Genomic DNA, 19,042 nt, shown 5'->3' on the forward strand with positions numbered 1-19,042 from the left:
GAGTTGTATGCATTAAAGCTCGTCTGGAGGTTGTTAACACAGTGTGCAAAGAAGGCAGAAGTATACAGAATGGTGTCGTCTGCGTAGAGGTGGAACAGAGACTCACCAGCAGCAAGAGCGACATCATATTAAGAGAAGAGATCGGCCCAAGAATTGATCCCTGTGGCACCCCATAGAGACTGCCAGAGCCAGACAACAGCCCTCCGATTTGACACACTGAACTCTATCAGAGAATAGTTGGTGACCAGGCGAGGCAATCATTTGAACCAAGGCTATTGAGTCTGCGATGAGGATGTGGTGATTGACAGATCGAAAGCTTGGCCAGGTCAATGAATACGGCTGCACAGTATTGTTTCTTATCGATGGCGGTTAAGATATCGTTTGACCTTGGCGTGGCTGAGGTGCACCATGACCAGCTCTGAAACCAGATTGCATAGCAGAGAAAGTGCGGGGGATTCGAAATGGTCGGTAATCTGTTTGTTGACTTGGCTCTCGAAGCCTTAGAAGGCAGGGTAGGATAGATATAGGTCTGTAGCAGTTGGGTCAAGAGTGTCCCCCCTTTGAAGAGGGGATGACTGCATCTGCTTTCCATCTTTGGGAACTCAGACGACACGAAAGAGATGTTGAACAGGCTAGTAATAGGGGTTGCAACAATTTCAGCAGATAATTTAGAAGAGAAAGCATCCAGATGTCTAGCCCGGCTGAATTGTAGGGGTCTATTGTCTAGCCGGCTGAATTGTGGGTCTAGATTGTCTAGCCCGGCTGAATTGTGGGGTCTAGATTGTCTAGCCCGGCTGAATTGTAGGGTCCAGATGTCTAGCCCGGCTGAATTGTAGGGTCTAGATTTTGCAGCTCTTTCAGAACATCAGCTGACTGGATTGGGAGAGGAGGAAAGCTTGGGCGATTGCTGCTTGGGTGCAGCTGTTGAGCCGGGTAGGGGTAGCCAGGTGGAAAGCATGGCCAGCCGTAGAAAATGCTTATTGAAATTCTCAATTATAGTGGTTATCGGTGGTGACAATGTCTCTAGTCTCAGGCAGTGGGCAGCTGGGAGGAGGGGCTCTTATTCTCCATGGACTTTACAGTGTCCCGAACTTTTTTGAGTTTGTGTGCAGGAAGCACATTTCTGCTTGAAAAGCTAGCCTTGGCTTTTCTAACTGCCTGTGTACATTGGTTTCTAACTCCCTGAAAAGTTGCATATCACGGGGGCTGTTCATGCTAATGCAGAACGCATAAAAAGTATGAAATATATGCACCCACTACTATTTTAGATGGAATGTTTTGGTAGTCATGCTGTTGCTTCCTGACGTCCAATAAGCTTGTGTGTTGTGTACATACCTGACTGTCCCCCTTCCTAAGCAGTACGTACAAGACAGGTCACTCAATGGAATAGGAAACTATGACCAGACTTCAGATAAGGTTCACTCGCCACAGGTCGGCTCATGTTGTAGAAGACCGTTAGAAGTATTCAACTGTTGTTTAGTAAAATATCTCCTAAACCAAACCAGAATTCTCACCTACATATAGCTTAATACAAGTATTTACAATTGACTAACTGTACAACATGCTATTAGAATTTTTTGAAAGTTAACATATTATAAAATTTGAATCCCAAACAGCGTACTAAGTAAAGCTTTGTCCGTGTGTGTGTGTGTGTGTGTGAGTGTTTGTGTGTGTGGGCAGATCTGAGTTCATATTTCCTCAGCACACAGGATGTCCATAAAATCTACCAGAGGCCTATCTCTGACGGGTCGTAGTCGGACCTCCGTGCTGACGGACAGGTGAAGCATCCATAGTCACAGGAACAGTATTTTGAAAACCAGGAATACCGACAGCCATGGACGGATTTAAGAGTCCGACTTTCATTTGGCTCTGATTCAGGCCCTCAGCTCAGGGCGGGTGTGCGCACAGACAAACACACAGACATCATAGTCTGAACAGGGTCCAGACCGGACACCGCAGCCATAGATTCAGAGCTCTGATAAACATCACCACCAGAGCCTCATTATCTGTTTAATATGATTATAAATAATGCAGACGATCTAATATGATCAGAGTTATAATTAACACCTTATAATGTCACTGAAACAACCCTGCCAAGTTAACCTCAATAGTTAATTGTGTGTGTGTGTGTGTGTCCCAGTAACCCAGAGTAACCATGTAGACCTCAGCACCAGCAGATCGAGCGGGTCTGTCGTGTGTGTGTGTGTGTGTGTGTGTGAGTGGTATAGCTGTCCTGTCAGGCAGGGTCAATTGAAAACATCTGTAGACAGAAACATTTACACGGTTTAGCCTGGTGGGCCTATATTCAAGGCTGTAAGTGTGTGTGTATATGTTTAATACTATGGAATAAGCACGACATGTCCGTATGGAAATGACCTCACCCTATAGAGGTGAAGGGTCACAACAACCAACAACACACACACACACACACACACACACACACACACACGTATACATATGCAACAAAATGTCACTCTCTTGAACACACAAACTGTTTTCACGAACACAATACATCATGTAAACACAGTGTCAGTTTCCTCCATTTCTAAGTCTCCAAATAGACACAGTCTATAACAACCATATAGATCTACACACCATATACAGTAACCTACATACTATACATCTAGATAACCTGCCATACTGTAGATCACCACCATATACATACATTCAGGCCTGGATACGTAACTCCCTTAAAGAGTACATGGATGCTTTGATAGACACATACAGGTTATGACAGGACAGTAGATAACATCTAAGACATTCCTCCCACTGATGACTTCATAGTAGCACGTCTCTTACTCTTCCGATTAGCCCTACGCTTGTGTCCTGCTGGGTCAACACTGGTGAATGGTCAATAAAGCCTGCTACAGTTCATAGACGCGCCCCTATACTGCTGTTTGCCCTTCACCACTACGACTGAGACATTGGACCAATCTGAAGTGACACCCTATTTTCCTTAGTGCTTTAGGTCAGAGCCTTCATTTAGGACCTAGCCATGGTAGCTGATGTTTTGGCAGAGAGAGCTGTTCACAACTCAAACCCACAATATAAACGCACGCTTTTCATACAAACAGTTCCCAGTCAGACTGTTCAGTCAGCTACAGGACCACCTGCAGGCTGACCGGTTGACTGGCTGGTTTCTAAGGGCTGGTTTGTTGTGAGATTGGTTGTTTGTCGAGTCTCGTTGGTTGTCGGGACTCGTTGATTGTTGAGCAATCATTGGCTGCTAAGGGTTGATGGTTCCTGGTGGCTTATAAGGCTGTCTGTTGCCTGGTGGTTGTACCGGGTTGTGGTTGATGACTTGTTGGTTGCTAAGGGTTCGATGAGTTCCTGGTTGGTTGTCAAGGGTTGGCGGTTGCTGGTGTTGTTGTTTCTCATTGTTCGTTGACGACTCATTGGTTGCTAAAGGCGGCTGTTTGTCCGTAGGTTGCTAGAGATGGTTGATTACCTGATTGGTTGTCGAGGCTGGTTAGTTACCTGGTTGGTGTCGAGGACTCATTAGTTGTTGAGAACACATGTTGTCTGGTTGGTGCTAAGGGTTGGCTAGTTGTTGAGAACTCGTTGGTTGTTGATGAGTCATTGGTTGCTAAAGGGTTTGAAAGATCCAGCTGGTTGTAAAGGTTGGCTGGGGACTGGTTAGTTGCTAAGGATGGCTGTTGCCTGGTTAGTTGTCGAGGGCTGGTGAGTCGCTAAGGTGGTTGGGTTGCTGAGACTTGTTGGTTATGGGAAGTCATTGCTCGGCTGGTTGGTTTGTAAGGGTTGTTATACCTGGTTGGTGGTTGAGGACTCATTGGTAGCAACAGTGGCTATTTGCCTGGTTGATTGTCAAGGGTTGGCTGGTTGCTTGTTGTTTGTCATATGCTGGTTAGTTGCTAAGGGTTGTTTGTTGCCGGTTGTTGATGAGGACACATTGGTTGTTGGGACTCATTGGTTGCCTGGTTGATTTGGGGTTGGCTGGTTGCTTGGTTGTTTGCGGGACTTGTTGATTGGTGAGGACTCAATGGTTGCTAAGGATTGACTGGGTGCCTGGTCAGTTGCTAGGATTGACTGGTTGCGGTCGGTGTCATATGCGTTATTGCTAAGGGTTGGTTGTTGCCTGGTTGGTTGATGAGGACACATTGGTTGTTGGGACTCATTGGTTGCCTGGTTGATTGTAGGGTTGGCTGGTTGCCTGGTTGATGTCAAGGTTGGTCTGGTTGCTTGGTTGTTTTGTCAAATTCTTCTTGTTTGTTGACGACTCATTGGTTGCTAAGGGTTGGCTGGTTGTCGGTAGGGTTGCTAGAGATTGGTTGGTTACCTGATTGTTGTCGAGCTGTTAGTACCTGGTTGTGGTCGAGGACTCATAGTATGGAGAACACATTGTTGTCTGGTTGGTCTTGGTGGTGGCTAAGTTGGCTAGTTGTGGTTGGTGGTTGAGAACTCTTGGTTGTTGATGAGTCATTGGTTGCTACGGTTTGAAAGATTCCCAGCTGTTAAAGGTTGGCTGGGACCTGGTTAGTTGCTAAGGATTGGCCGTTGCCTTTAGTTGTCGAGGCTGGTAAGTCGTTAAGGGTTGGCTGTGCCTGGTTGATTGTTGAGGACTCGTTGATTATGGGAAGTCATTGCTGGCCTGGTTGGTTGGTAAGGTTGGTTAGTTACCTGGTTGGTGGTTGAGGACTCATCGGTTGCTAACGGTTGGTGGGTTGCCTGGTTTGGTTGTCAAGGGTTGGCTGTTTATTGGTTGTTTGTCGGGACTTGTTGATTGGTGGACTCAATGGTTGCTAAGGATGACTGGTGCCTGGTTGTTGCTAGGGATTGACTGGTTGCCTGGTCGGTTTCATATGCTGGTTAGTTGCTAAGGTTGTGTTGCCTGTTGGTTGATGAGACACATTGGTTGTTGGGACTCATTGGTTGCCTGGTTGATTTGTGGTTGGCTGTTGCCTGTTGATGTCAAGGGTTGGCTGGTTGCTTGGTGTTGTCAAGTTCTCGTTGTTTTTGACGACTCATTGGTGCTAAGGGTTGGCTGTTTGTCCGTAGTTGCTAGAATTGGTTGGTTACCTGATTGGTTGTCGAGGGCTGGTGAGTTAACCTGTTGGTGGTCGGAGACTCATTAGTTGTTGAAACACATTGGTTGTCTGGTTGTGCCTTGTTGGTGGCTAAGGTTGGCTATGTCTGGTTGTGGTTGAGAACTCGGATGTTATGATCATTGGTTCTACGGGTTTGAAAGATCCCAGCTGGTTGAAAGGTTGGCTGGGCCTGGTTAGTTGCTAAGGATTGGCTGGTGCCTGGTTATTTGTCGGGCTTAAGTGTAAGGGTTCGGGCGTTTGCCTGGTTGATTGTTGAGGTCGTTGATTTTGGGAGTCATTGCTGGCCTGGTTGGTTTGTAAGGTTGGTTGTTACTGGTTGGTGGTTGAGGATCATCGGTTGCTAACCGGTTGGCTTGCTGGTTGTTTCAAGGGTGGCTGTTTACTTGGTTGTTTGCTGGATGTGATGGTGAGACTCAATGGTGCTAAGATTAGCTGGTCCTGGTTGTTGCTAGGGATTGACTGGTTGCTGGTCGGTTGTCATATGCTGTTAGTTGCTAGGTTGTTTGTGCCTGTTGGTGATTAAGGACACATTGGTTGTTGGGGCTCATTGGTTGCCTGGATGGTTTGTAGGATTGGCTGGTTGCCTGTTGGTTTGTAAGGTTGGCTGTTGCCTGGTTGATTTCTAGGTTGGCTGGTTGCCTGGTTGGTTTAGGTGGTTTTGCCTGGATGATTGTCGAGGCCTAGCGACCAAAATGGAAATAAGTTGACCTTGATATGTGATTTTGTCTAATAACTAATCTAAACTATTGGTTACTGGTTGGTTTAAGGATCCAGTGGTGCTAAGAGTTGGCTGCTTGTCTGGTTGTTGTCAAGGACTTATTGGTTGTCGAGAGTTGTGGTTTTGAGGACTCGTTGGCTGCCTGTTGGTGCTAAGGTTGTGCTGTTTGCCTGTGTTGCTTGAAGGGTTGGCTTAGTTGCCCTGGTTGGCTGCTACGGGTGCTAGTTGCCTGGATGGTTGTCGAAGACTACATGTTGCTAAGGGCTGGTGGTTGTTAGGGTTGGCTTTTGCCTGGTTGGTTGCTAAGGTTGGCTTGCTGTGGTTGGCTAGGGTTGCTAGTGCTGGTTGGTTGTAAGAAGTCACAGTTGCTAGGGCTGAATGTCTAAGGAGGTTACCTTGGGAGGGTTGTTGTTTCTAAGTGCCATGTTATTGTAGCAGATCAGAGGGGGAGGCTACAATGAGAGAAAACAAAAACGTTAACACAACCACACACACAACCACACACCACACACACCACAACACACACACACACACACACACACACACAACACACACACACACACAATACGACCTACACACCTGGCCAGTTGGGTGTGTAGGTCCTGTGTGAGCTGGTAACACTGAGCGTAGTAACTACCCTGGGCTTCTACAAAGTCATACAGACTTCTCAAATGGGCAGCCTGCAACAGACAGGGTAGAACGAGAGAGTGAGCAGGTGTCTGTGTTAATGCCAGTCTATGTGAATGTGTGTGTGTGTGTGTGTGTGTGTGTGTGCGTGCGTGTTGGTACATACATGTGTAGTGTTGATTCCCTCCAGCAGTAGTCTGGTGATCTCTGACTGTCGGTCAAACACACACTGAGAGATCCTCAGCTCCATCTCTGCCTGAGAGACTTCCTGGGCCCACATCTGACAGCATTGGATAGAGATACATAGGATCAACCAATGAGAAGACATACAGGAACAGGACCAACCAATGAGAAGARATACAGGAACATGACCAACCAATGAGAAGACATACAGGAACAGGACCAACCAATGAGAAAACTGCTGGTCCATTTTCATCATATCGTCCAGTCTTACTGTGTTCTGCTACTTAATGTTAAAACAAGTGTGTGGGAGTGTATATGTGAGGACTGACCTTCAGCCATCTGACTCGTAGGAAGCTGAACATGTAGGAGACATGAGCTACATACTCCTCTCCTAATGGGTTAGCATTTAGACCCTGAGAGAGAGAAAGGGAGAGAGAGAGAGAGAGCGAGAAAACAGAGGGAGAGAGAGAGATTGAGAGAGAAAGAAAGAGACAGAGAGACACAGAGAGTGAGAGAGAGAGAGAAAGAAAGAGAGAGACAGAGACACAGAGAGTGAGAGAGAGAGAATGAGAGAGAGAGTACGAGAGAGATAGAGAGAGGAGAGAGAGATGAGAATTGACTTTTGATGCTGTGCACTGTTGACACTCTTGGAAACCTAAGGCACACCTCCTCTCCTGACCCAACTACGCATAAATCGTTCAAGCAACCACTGACCCTTCGTTAAGTCCGAGTAGGTCCAATGGATAGCAACTGTCATCCAGCCTGACACATAGAACAAGCTCACGTTTAAATCGTATGAAAGCCAGTGAGGGCTACGGCAAAAACTGAGAGTTTTCTTTTAAAAAATAAATATGTAATGGTAAAATAATTTAACAGCGCACCAGGTGTACTTGCTACTGTGATTCCTGAAATGCAGAGCATTTTGAGATTCAAAAATTATAATTTGTTACATTGTTTGCTAGCTCAGCTGGTTAGCGAAGGGTCAATTCATGAGGTCAGCAGTATGACGTCAGCGGTAAGATGTCAGCGATGTGAGGTCAGCTGTATGAAGTCAGCAGTGTGAGGTCAGCTGTATGAAGTCAGCAGTATGTGGTGGACAGTATGAGGTCAGCAGTGATGCGGTCAGTACGAGTATGAAACGGTCAGCAAGGTTTATGAGAGGTCAGCAGTTATGTGGATCTCAGCGTTCTGTGGTGGGCAGTATGAGGTCAGCAGTATGAGTAGCCCACCAGTAGCCTGAGGTCAGCAGCTCAAGTGTGGGATACACAGGGCCCCAAGTCATATAGACTTCAGGCTAGTACTTGAATTCTTGATTATGTAGTGTGTAGATGTCATGGTAGGGTTTCTGCCGTATGTCTGTGTCGGAGCTCGAGGCTACTTCTGTAGTACATTGCAGTATGAAGCGTAAAGGGCATGTAGGTGTTAGAGGCAGTCTTAGGATGTTTTCTGTTCGTCCTTTAGCTTAAAGTAATGTGGAGTGCCAGCAGTTCAAATTCGATAGTCGGTAAATGTCTAGATTTCGTCTCGGTTCTAGACTTAGTCATTCGCTCGTGATTGGGCTCAGAATGTCGAAGTGTGGCGCGGGGATGGCATAGTGTCTCAGGCTAGTGTGTTTTGATGTGTAGTAGTCATGTACGGCATTATGAGGTTCAGACCTAGTATGTCAAGTGCACGCCTATTTATGATATTATGTGGGTCAGCTAACACTAGAGTAGTATAATATCATGGTGGTATGTGCACAAGTGACCAGGATCGGTCATATGTCAAGTTCACTGTCGGCCTCGGTAGCATTGTGTTTGTTTGGGCGTCTAGCTTCAGTAATTGTGTGAGTCATTCACGGTTATGAGGATACAGGATGTAGGAGTTATAGTTTAGGGTGTCTAACCGCATAAGTTATGTTGGTCACGCAGGGTTCTATTAGGGTGGTTGGGCTTCACACCTGGATTTTGGGTATTGTAGGTCACCTAGTTAAATGTAGGTCAGCTGCATAAAGTTGGTGAAGGTCTCAGCAGTAATAGTTTGTCAGGCATTGTATGTAGTTCGAAGATTAGGTCACCAAGTGGTGCAGTAGCTTAGTCCTGTGCTTTGCTCGCGCGCTTCTATTATAGATGATAAGACTGAGGTCCAGCACGCTTAATAGTTCTGGAATGGCGAGATAATTGAGGTCAGCAGGGGTAATTGAGGTCAGGCATTGAGGGTATTGAGCATTGTCAGCATATGGTATGGTCTTTATAGGCAGTTTAAATGTGGTGAGTTTAATTCGCTATGTGTGTTCTCTAACCGGGCCTCGCTCACTGTCCTGCTTCCTCTAGCCTTAACTTCTCAGTCTGAGCTTCTGGCATTGCTCCCAATATTCAATATTAGTTAGTGGTACTTAGTAACTTATTGGGCTAGCTAGGCCTCATTTCTAGCACACCTCACAGCGACACAATCCACCACGCCGTTGTTAAGAGCTGTCTTTTAGGTGATATTACTAGACATATAGTGTTGTGTGTGTGTGTTTCGTGTGAGGTGTGTGGTGTTTGTGTGTGTGTGTTTGTGTGTGTTGGCTGATGTGTAACCCATCGTAATATATGATCTGTGTGTCGGATGGTGGCTGGTCGTAAATTCTAAACTCCTTACGTAGAGGTTATTGTCAGGAAGGTTCGATGATACTGGTATGCTCGCGAGATACACGTTGCTCTGATGGTTCGACCACCTGTCGCGATTTGCATCTCCTGTAACTCCCCGGCAACTTAATCAGAGCTATAACACGCATGACACACACTCATGTTCAATATAAGGGTAGCACACATGTCCAGTTCTTCTAACTCAGTGTAGTGGGTGTTGTCCAATAGTGTGTGTGTTTGTAACCATAGAAGTGTGTATGTGTACGCATAGTGTGTGTACCTAATCGTAGGTGCTGGTCTGTGTGTATCGTAGGATGTGCGTGTGTGTGTCCGTAGGGTGTTTGTGTGTACGCGCGTAGGGTGTGTGTGTGCGTGCGGTGTGTGTGTCTGGTGTGTACCAGTAGGGGTGTGTGTGTGTGTGTGTGTTGGTGTTGTTAGGGTGTGTGTTGTGTACCAAGTATGGGTGAGTCGGTGTCGCTGGGATGGTCGTAGTAACGTAGCGCGTGTGTGTCTCCCCAGTTCCAGAGCAGCGTCCATCATGTTTTCACTCAGCAGCTCGTGGGGGGTTGGCCTCTCAGGGGCGCTCCAATCCAGACCCTTATACAACAAGTCCTCTAAACGAGCTCCTAAAAGGGTTCAGAGATCAGGGGCTAGAGGTTAAAATCCCTTAGCTTACACACACACACACACAAAACTAACCAGGGTTAGGCTGCAGTAAATTCTCAGTCTGTGAGATGATTTTGTCAGTCCAGGTCTTAGTGGACTCTGCTCTGTCCAGAAGACTCTCCAACCGGCTGTCCAACTCTGTCTTCTCAGCCTGCCCCAGAGCTTCCTCCGTATACTGGGGAGATAAAACATCTATGTGTGAGTTGTAGATGCAGTTTCAAAGGATCACATTTGAGGAATGGCTGCGCCGGAGACCGTCGCTGTCCACTGTCACGTGACGTAGTCCATATGAATGGTGCTGAATCTCCGATTGCTGACCAGCGGCTTTGTTCACTAAATCTTGTGACAACTAGCTATATGTGTTAGGCATATGTTTTATTTATATTACTAGGCAAGTCAGTTAATCACAAATTCTTATTAACAGTGGGTTAACTGCCTTGTTCATAGGCAGAACGACAGATTTGTCAGCTCGCTCTAACCACTAGGCTACCTGCCGCCCCAAATACACAACTGTCATCTCCGCTACTARGTAACTGAATCAGATTGACATATATATCGACCCTTGGAGATTACTGAAGTTAAATTCAATATCTCCCTCACCTGAACTGCTCGGTTGATAAACGCGCCCGCATCCACAGCGAGCCTCGTGATATCCATCTGGTCAAGGTCGGCCGCTCTCCTACGGCGCAACGAGCTAGGCTAGCTGTCTAGCAGCCGTGGACAGCTATAACAATACATCTCTTCTAACCGGATTACTGGCATGTGAAAAACTGAGACCGTAAACAACGACCATTCTAGAAAGACAGAGTATGACTAGCGGTGATGTATCCTCTCATAACATTTCCCACACAGCTAAGAATATCCACCATATCATCTCGCGTTGTTTGAATGAATGACAGCGGAATCTGTTTACATCTCCAGCAGCTCGTTTCTCTATTCGCGGCTTTACGGGATGTTTTTTAGGGGATGTTTTGGTGACGCCAATGGGCTGCTGCAAAGGACATTTTGTCGCGCTATGACGCGAAGAAGATTAGGTATCCCGCCAAATTTCAAACTCCCTCTGTCATGTGTGAGTGAATGCTTCATGTATATCTCCGTTCCTGTTTCAACCATCACCAGACAGACTGACTGGCCCCTCAGTAATCTGAACAATTAGACCACACACACATTAGCATTAAAGAAAATTCGATTTTTTATTTTTTATTATGGGAAAATATGCAACTGCCCCATGAAAAAACATAATTACTCCAGATTTACAAAAACATGAACAGAACAAGAAAAYTARTGAATTTGTAAACAGTTTCTCAGAGAAGCCGTGTGTATCACAGGTAAGGTCCCCAGCCCAGGTACATCTGACACAGTAGTTTGTCGTCAGTAGCCTCCTGTATGAGGTAGTGGACATGTCCCTCTATAGACAGAGGCAGACCCAACACTTTGTTATGACTCTTTATCACGCCCTGCAAACGCTGATCAATCTCACACACATGGGTCTTGGCCTGGGAGGGGAGAAAGGACGAGTTAGTTCATCCTTTCACATTTATTTAGAGTGTGTTTTATATGAACATGTCTTTATAGAGTGTGTGTACCTTCTCGTTGACTATCTCTCCAGTCTCACTGGCCTGTGTCTTGGACGGTCCTTTAGGTTTACTCCACTCTACCAGAGGGTCATGGAGGAACGTCTTCAGTACACTGAAACAAAAACACACACACACTGACTATACACACACACCACTGTACACCCTACCATTGGTCCTTTGAAGTCCCACTCACCTGCTGAGGCTAGTTTGGCACATGTTGATCTGAGTAGCCTCTGTTTATATGTGTGTTTGTGTTTATATGTGTGTGTGTTTGTGTTTATATATGTGTGTGTGCACCTCATGAGTGGTTCTCTCTGGTCTCTCATRAGGCGTAGCGTGACTTCACAGGCGGTTCTGAACAGCCCCTCTGTCCCCATGGGGCCCATAGCATGGACCATGTTCTGGGTCAGTCTGAACGGAACCACTTCCGGAACATCAAACGTCTCACCCTGAGAGAGTGAGGGGGGTAGGGAGAGAGAAAGAGAGGGAGGAGAGAGAAAGGAGGGAGAGAAGGGGTGGGATCGAGAGGCATGTATTGAATTTGGCCTCATGAACTTGTTGAGGTGCAAACAACACAAAGCTTGTTGAAGAGGCAGTTGAAGTCGACGTGAACACACTCCCCGGTSAATGAGTCAAACAGGATGTTCTCTCCATGGCGGTCTCCAAGACCCAGGATGTAGCCCACCACGGACATCACCGCTGTGGAGCGACAGTAGGCTGACCTGCTGCTGTACCTACACACACACACACACACACCGACCAGAGACAGAAACACACACGGTCAATCACCAGTAATGTATTGTGTAAACGTGTGTGTGTGTACTGGGTCGTACCATGTGGTGGGGTCAGGGAAGGTTCGGAGAAACCATTCATAGAAGACAGGAGGGTGTCTGGCACACAGGACGTCCTTATGGACTTTCAGCTTCTCCTCAAGCGATGCAGTCTTAGGAAGAATAAACTTCTTCAACTCTTTACCTGACATCAGGATACCTACACACACACACACACACACACACACACACACACACACACACACTTAAGTGAGTTTTATTGAGTGTGTGTACCTCTCTCCTAGTAGAGTGTGGTCAGTGTGTGTACCTCTCTCCTAGTAGAGTGTGGTCAGTGTGTATACCTCTCTCCTAGTAGAGTGTGGTCAGTGTGTGTACCTCTCTCCTAGTAGAGTGTGGTCAGTGTGTTTACCTCTCTCCTAGTAGAGTGGTCAGTGTGTGTACCTCTCTCCTAGTAGCGAGTTGTTGCCAGGTGATGTCTGGTGAGGACCTGCCTTACCAACAGGCCTTCAAGCCCTCAGTCAAGCACTATTGCGGACCAGTTACTGAGCACTAATGGAGCGGATTGTTGTGTTCCTGGGAATGTAACATCGAGGCAGTTGTTTGTTAGCCATCCTGCTACACACGTTCCCGCAGGTGTAGATGTTCGGAATGTACCTCCTGTGCAGGTGTTGTTACACGTGGGTCTGCCAATGACAAAGAGGACGATCAAAGCCTGATCTTAGGGTCTCACAGTACAATTGACGCAATTCATTTCCTGGGCCACATCTGCAGTCCTTCATGCTCCTTGCAGCATGCTAGGCACGTTCACGCAGATGAGCAGGGACCCTGGCATCTTTCGTTTAGGTGTTTTTCCAGAGTCAGTAGAAAGGCTCTTTTAGTGTCCTTAAGTTTTTTATAAATGTGACCTTAATTGCCTACCGTCTGTAAGCTTTAGTCTGTCTATAACGACCGTTCACAGGATGCCATGTTATTAATATGCTATTATGTTTCAATTGAACAAAGCATGGAAAACAGTGTTTAAGCCCCTTTTACAATGAAGATCTGTGGTTATTTGGATTTTTACGAATTATCTTTAAGACAGGGTCCTGAAAAAGCGAACGTTTATTTTTTTTGCTGAGTTTACTACCCAACGTATACTACCAACGCTTATACTACCAACGCTTATATACCCACGCTATACTACCCAACGCGTATACTACCAACGCTATACTTACCAACGCTATCAACCATATCTACCAACGCTATACTACCCAACGCTACTACATTACCAACGCTATACTACCCAACGCTATCAACCAATACTACCCACGCTATACTAACCACGCTATACTACACCCAACGCATATACTACCAACGCTATCAACCATATATACCAACGTTACTACCCAACCATTATACTACCCAGATGCTTACTACCAACGCCTTATACTACCCAACCTATACTTACAACCGCTTATCAACCATATTACTACAACGCTTACTACCAACGCTATCAACCATATACTACCAAATGCTATACTTAGCCCACGCTTACTACCCAAGCTATACTTACCAACACTAATCAACGCTTATACTACCCAACGCTATACTACCGACGCTTATACTACCACACTCATCAACGCAGATATTACTACCCAACGCTATACTACCAGCACTATCAACGCTATACTAACCCAACGCTATACTACCCAACGCTATACTACCAAACCTATCACGTATACTACCAACACTATTACTACAACACTAATTAACATATATCAACACTATTAACCATTACTACCCAACGGTTATAACTACCAACACCTTACTACCAACACTATTACCATATCACTACCCAACAACTATCAACCCATATACTACACAATGCTATTATTACCAACACTATCAACCATATTACTACCAACCACTATCAACCATATACTCTACCCAATGCTATATTACCCAACACTAATCAACCATATCTACCCAACACTATCAGACCATATTACATACCCAAGCTATACTACCAACACTGTCCAGTGCCATCATGAGTAGGCTGTACAACGTACCAAACACTAACGTGCCTTCCTCTACCTCTCCTCTGTAGGATCGTTGACCCCCTGCTACCACAGATGGAGGAACCGGTACACTTCTACTGGCTAAATACATATGACAAGTTTAATGCCATGGCTGACAGACAACAAGCTGGAGAACGACGGCAATCTCATTACGATTACATCGTCACCTTCGTTTTGGCAGTAGAGACGAGCATCTCTCCTGTCGTCATATTGAAATGTCTACTGGGGATCATTGTCACCACATTCTGAACTGTGTCCTGTGTGTTGTCTAGAGCTCTGCAGTTTTGGGAACCAGTACATCATCAAGGCCAATGCCTCGGATGCTGTCTCTCTGGCTGGCACTTCGGGGCCAAAGTCTACGAGTATGAGAAAAGGGTAACAGTGTCGTTGGTCAATGAGGGGGGAGGAAAGGGTAACAGTATGTGTTTGGTCAAATGCAGCGGCGGGAGAACAGGTACAGTGTGTTGGTCAGTGCGGGGAGAAAAGGTAAAGTGTGTTGGTCAATGAGGAGGGAGAAAGGGTAACAGTAGTGTTGGTCAGTGAGGGGGAGAAGGTAACAGGTCGTGTGTGGATTCAGTGAGGGGAGAACGGATAACAGTTTGTGTATGAGTCAGATGAGGGGGAGGAAAGGTAACAGATGTGTTTGGTCAGTTGAGGGGAGAAGGTAAACAGTGTGTTTGGTCAGTGAGGGGAGCGGAAACGGTAACAGGTTGTTGGTCCAGTGAGGGGGGAGAAAGGTAACGTGTGTTGTCAGTGAGGGGAGAAAGCGTACACAAGTGTGTTGGTCAGTGAGGGGAGAACGGGGTACAGGTGTTGGTCAGTGAGGGGGAGAAAAGGTACACAGTGTGTTGTCGTGAGGGGAGAAAGGTACAGCTGTTTGGTCAGTGAGGGGGAGAAGGTAACAGTTGTGTTGGTCAGTGGGGAGAAAGGTAACAGTGTGTTGGTCCAGTGAGGGGGGAAAGGTAACAGTGTGTTGGTCGGTGAGGGGGGAGAAGGTAAACAGCTTGTGCATTTGGTCGGGTGAGCGGGAGAGAAAGGCTAACAGTGTGTTGGTCAGTGAGGGGAGAAAGTAACGTGTGTGAGTCGTGAGGGGGAGGAAAAGGTAACAGTGTGTTGGTGTACCTCTGCTCTTTGTATTCTCTCCTATAAGAGCCTTTAGACAAACCAAATACGTTGTTGAACTGATAAGCCATGTCATTTCCTCCCCTCCATCAGCGAGGTCGAGTGAGCGGCAGATACGCGTTGGACCTGGTGAAAGATCCCAGAGTGGCAGCGACACTGCACCAGGCTGGCTCCGTACCCATCTTCTCACAGCCTTCTCCCAAGCTTACTCCAGGGTGTGGCCACCACAGTCAGGCGTCTTCAACGTCCTCATGGACAATCGCTGCCAAGGTGCTGCTGGCCTACCCTCAGCAGGCTGGGTTGATGACCGCAGATGTCCAAGGTCAGGGGAGGGTGGGGGGTGTGGTGAAGTGGAGTGTGTGTGATGGGCGGGAAAGGGAGTGGGTGAGATGTGTGTCTGAATAGCCTGTTCTTACCTGAATGGGGTTTATATGATACTGAGGAAAAGTGATTTTTCATGTCAATAGCGCTCACGCACTTTGCAGCTGTGTGTGTGGGTGTGTGGTGTGTGTGTGCATTGTGTGTGTGTGTGTTGGTGATGTGATGTGTGTGTGTGCTTGTGTGTGTGTGTGTGTGTGTGTGTGTGTGTTGTGTGTGCTGTGTGTGTGGTGGTGTGTGTGTGTGTGTGTGTTTCCAGTTCGTCCTCCTACCCCGATGACCGCTGTAAGGAGATCCTTGAGGGAAGGCTGTCAGTCTGAACGGAGAGTCTGGGGAAGTTCAATAGGACGATGCCAACAGACCTGACTGACAAACTACTGGAAGCTCTGCAACAAGCGGGTACACACACACACTGCTAACACAACACAACTGTTTAACAACACACACTGTAACAACACCCTGCCTAACATATCAGTATGGGGTTCCATTTCTCCTCTCTGATATTCCAGGTGGATGGCTACACAGTAGTCTCAGACTGGGGGTCCATTTCTCTCTTATTCCTAGGTGGATCTCGGGCTAACAGTATCTCATATGTGGGTTCCATTTCTCTCTCTGTATTCAGAGTGGATGCCGATACAGCGTAGTCTCAGTATGGGGTCCATTTCCTCCTCTCGGTTACTTTCCAGGTGGATCGGTGCAGCCCAAGTGCAGTATGGGTCCATCTCGGTCTGTATATAGTGATGTCGCGGTCCTCTACTGGTATACTCTCTCTGTCTATTCCAGTAAGTGGAATTGGAGCCAGCAGTACTCTCATTTATGGGGATCCAATCTCTCTCTCTGTATTCCAGTGTGGATTCGTAGCATTAGTACTCTCATAATGGGTCCATTTCCTCTCTCTCTCTGTATTCCAGGTGGAGGTAGGCAGCAGTACTTCAGTAGGGGTCCAGTCTCTCTCTGTTCCAGTTAGTGGATCTCGGTAGCAGTCTACGTAGTCTCAGTATGAGGGTCCATTTCTCTTCTCTGTATTCCAGGTGTATGTGTAGCGCCAGTAGTCTCAGTATGGGGGTCATTTCTCTCTCTTATTCCAGTGGTGAGGATCGTCGGTAACAGTATCTCAAGTGATGGGGTCCATTTCTCTCTTCTGTATTCCAGCGTGGATTGGGTAACACAGTAGTCTATCAGTATGGGGTCCATTCTCTACTCTGTATCCAGGGGATGGTAGAGCAGCAGTACTACTCAGTATGGGTCCATTTCTCTCTCTGTATTCCAAGGTGGATGCTGTCAGTCTCTCAGTATAGGGTTCCTTTCTCTCCGTGCTGTATTCCAGATGTGGATCATAGGACAGTATTTCCATTATGGGGTCCATTTCTCTCTCTGTTATTCCAGGTGGATGGTAACAGTAGGTCTCCAGGTATGGGGTCCATTACTCTCGTCTCTGTATCCTCCAGTGGGATGTTAGCCAAGCAGTAACTCTCAGTATGGGGTCCGCAGTTCAAGCAAGTGAAGCGTCTGGTCGGAGGAGCCCGGTCGTTCAGCACAGATCCTCAATCCCTCTGCAGTCTGTCCTCGATCCCCAACATGCCCTCTACTGCCCTGCAAAACACCACTGCCATCCACGAACGCATTCCCCGGACACTGGGCCTACTTCGACGGCTTTGGACGCATACTGGAGTGTGTGTAGCGGGGGTAGTTTGTCTTTCTGTGTGGTTGAGTCACCATGGTGCGTGTGTCGTGTCACATGGTTGCGCTGTGCGCTAGTACAGGGTGCCGGGCTTGTTGTTCGTGCCACGTGTGTTTTGGTGGGCCGGGGGGGGGTAGATAGTTTGTCTCTCTGTGTGTGTTTCTGTGTCGTGCCATTAGTGGTGTGTGTGTCTCACGATGATGTGTGTATTAGTGGAGAATCCTAGCCTCCCATCCAAGAAGACGCTAAAGAAGATCCGGACTAGAAGGTACAAGTGATTGGGAGAGCTCCCACTGTGATGTGTTAACCTATAAAGAATGACCTCCGGAAAGTGACTTCGCCTCATGGAGTACAACCCTGCCTCATCACACAATGTGTTTCCATCCTCGTCACCTTCCAACCTGACATCTGTATCAACATCAGACTGCTGTACCAGAGATCATACAGAACACTCTCAGACTATTGTTGGTGTTGTTGTGTTGTGTAGTGCTGTGTAGTGCCTGCGTGTAAGGAGGTGCAGAGTTCCGAGGAGGGAGTCCATCCAATCCGTACATATGCGTGATCCCACTGAAGACGGAGTGTGGTATCTCGAAGTTGAGGTCAACAACACCTGAGAGGTCCTCCGACTACATTCCTGCATACAGGGCGCCAACCGACCATTACAGAGAGAGAGGTACACACCACTGACCACATACTTAGAAGAGAGGTACACACATGACACACTTATTACTAGGAGAGAGGTACAACACACTGACCACACTATACTTAGCGAGAGAGGTACACACACTGAACACATACTAGGAAGAGTACACACACTGACACACTATACTAGGAGAGAGTACACACACTGACCATACTACTAGTGAGAGAGTACACACACTGACCACACTCTACTAGGAGAGAGGTACACACACTGACCACACACTCTACTAGAGAGAGGTTAACACACACTGACCCACCTATACTAGGAGAGAGGTACACACACTGACCACTATACTAGGAGAGAGGTACACACACTGACCACTATACTAGGAGAGAGGGTACACACTGACCACACTCTACTAGGAGAGAGGCTACACACACTGACCAACATCTACTAGGAAGAAGGTACAACCACCATGACTACACCACACCTACTAGGAGAGACTGGACACACACTGACACACTCTACTAGGAGACGGGTACACACACTGACACGTTACTAGGAGAGGGTACACACACTGACCACTATCTAGGGGAGAGGTACACACACTGACCACTCTACCAGGAGAGAGGTTACACACACTGACAAACTATCACTAGGAGAGAGGTACACACACTGACCACATATACTAGGAGAGGGTACACACACTGACCACTATACTAGCGAGAAGGCTACACAACTGCCACTATACTAGGAGAGAGTAACACACACTGCCCACCTATACTAGGAGAGAAGTACACCACACTGACCACTATAACCTAGGAGAGAGGTACACACACTGACACACATATACTAGGAGAGAGGTACACACACTGACCATAACTTAACACTAGGAGAGAGCGGTACACACAACTGACCAACGTC

The 19,042-nt window shown here is 47.0% G+C and overlaps 2 protein-coding genes across 3 annotated transcripts in view; both read right to left on the minus strand.

Moving 5' to 3' along the window:
* LOC112077576 (endophilin-B1-like) overlaps positions 1 to 10,874 on the minus strand; it is a 19,494-nt gene extending 8,620 nt beyond the window's left edge. Inside the window, exons 1-7 of the mRNA XM_024144072.2 lie at positions 10,470 to 10,874; positions 9,903 to 10,044; positions 9,658 to 9,829; positions 7,302 to 7,356; positions 6,924 to 7,007; positions 6,578 to 6,691; positions 6,364 to 6,464 (exon numbers count right to left, since the gene is read on the minus strand). Of these exons, the coding sequence (XP_023999840.2) occupies positions 6,364 to 6,464; positions 6,578 to 6,691; positions 6,924 to 7,007; positions 7,302 to 7,356; positions 9,658 to 9,829; positions 9,903 to 10,044; positions 10,470 to 10,526 (725 nt within the window). The 5' untranslated portion in view covers positions 10,527 to 10,874. The remainder of the gene's footprint in view (positions 1 to 6,363; positions 6,465 to 6,577; positions 6,692 to 6,923; positions 7,008 to 7,301; positions 7,357 to 9,657; positions 9,830 to 9,902; positions 10,045 to 10,469) is intronic.
* Positions 10,875 to 11,037: 163 nt separating this feature from the next.
* Positions 11,038 to 12,458, minus strand: LOC112077579 (serine/threonine-protein kinase ATR). Of its 2 annotated transcripts, none has more exons than XM_024144076.2 (5): positions 12,280 to 12,458; positions 12,027 to 12,180; positions 11,744 to 11,895; positions 11,456 to 11,558; positions 11,038 to 11,365 (listed from the first exon to the last, which is right to left on the minus strand). In XM_024144076.2, the coding sequence occupies exons 1-5, from the start codon at positions 12,426 to 12,428 to the stop codon at positions 11,192 to 11,194; spliced, it is 732 nt and encodes a 243-aa protein (XP_023999844.1). In that variant the 5' UTR covers positions 12,429 to 12,458; the 3' UTR covers positions 11,038 to 11,191. The 2 variants fall into 2 exon arrangements, with proteins under 2 accessions (XP_023999844.1, XP_070297856.1); XM_070441755.1 differs by having other exon boundaries at positions 11,744 to 11,889; positions 12,021 to 12,180.
* Positions 12,459 to 19,042: the final 6,584 nt, after the last annotated feature.

Source organism: Salvelinus sp. IW2-2015, unplaced genomic scaffold (genome assembly GCF_002910315.2).
Source record: "Salvelinus sp. IW2-2015 unplaced genomic scaffold, ASM291031v2 Un_scaffold4711, whole genome shotgun sequence".
Lineage (NCBI taxonomy): Eukaryota > Metazoa > Chordata > Actinopteri > Salmoniformes > Salmonidae > Salvelinus > Salvelinus sp. IW2-2015.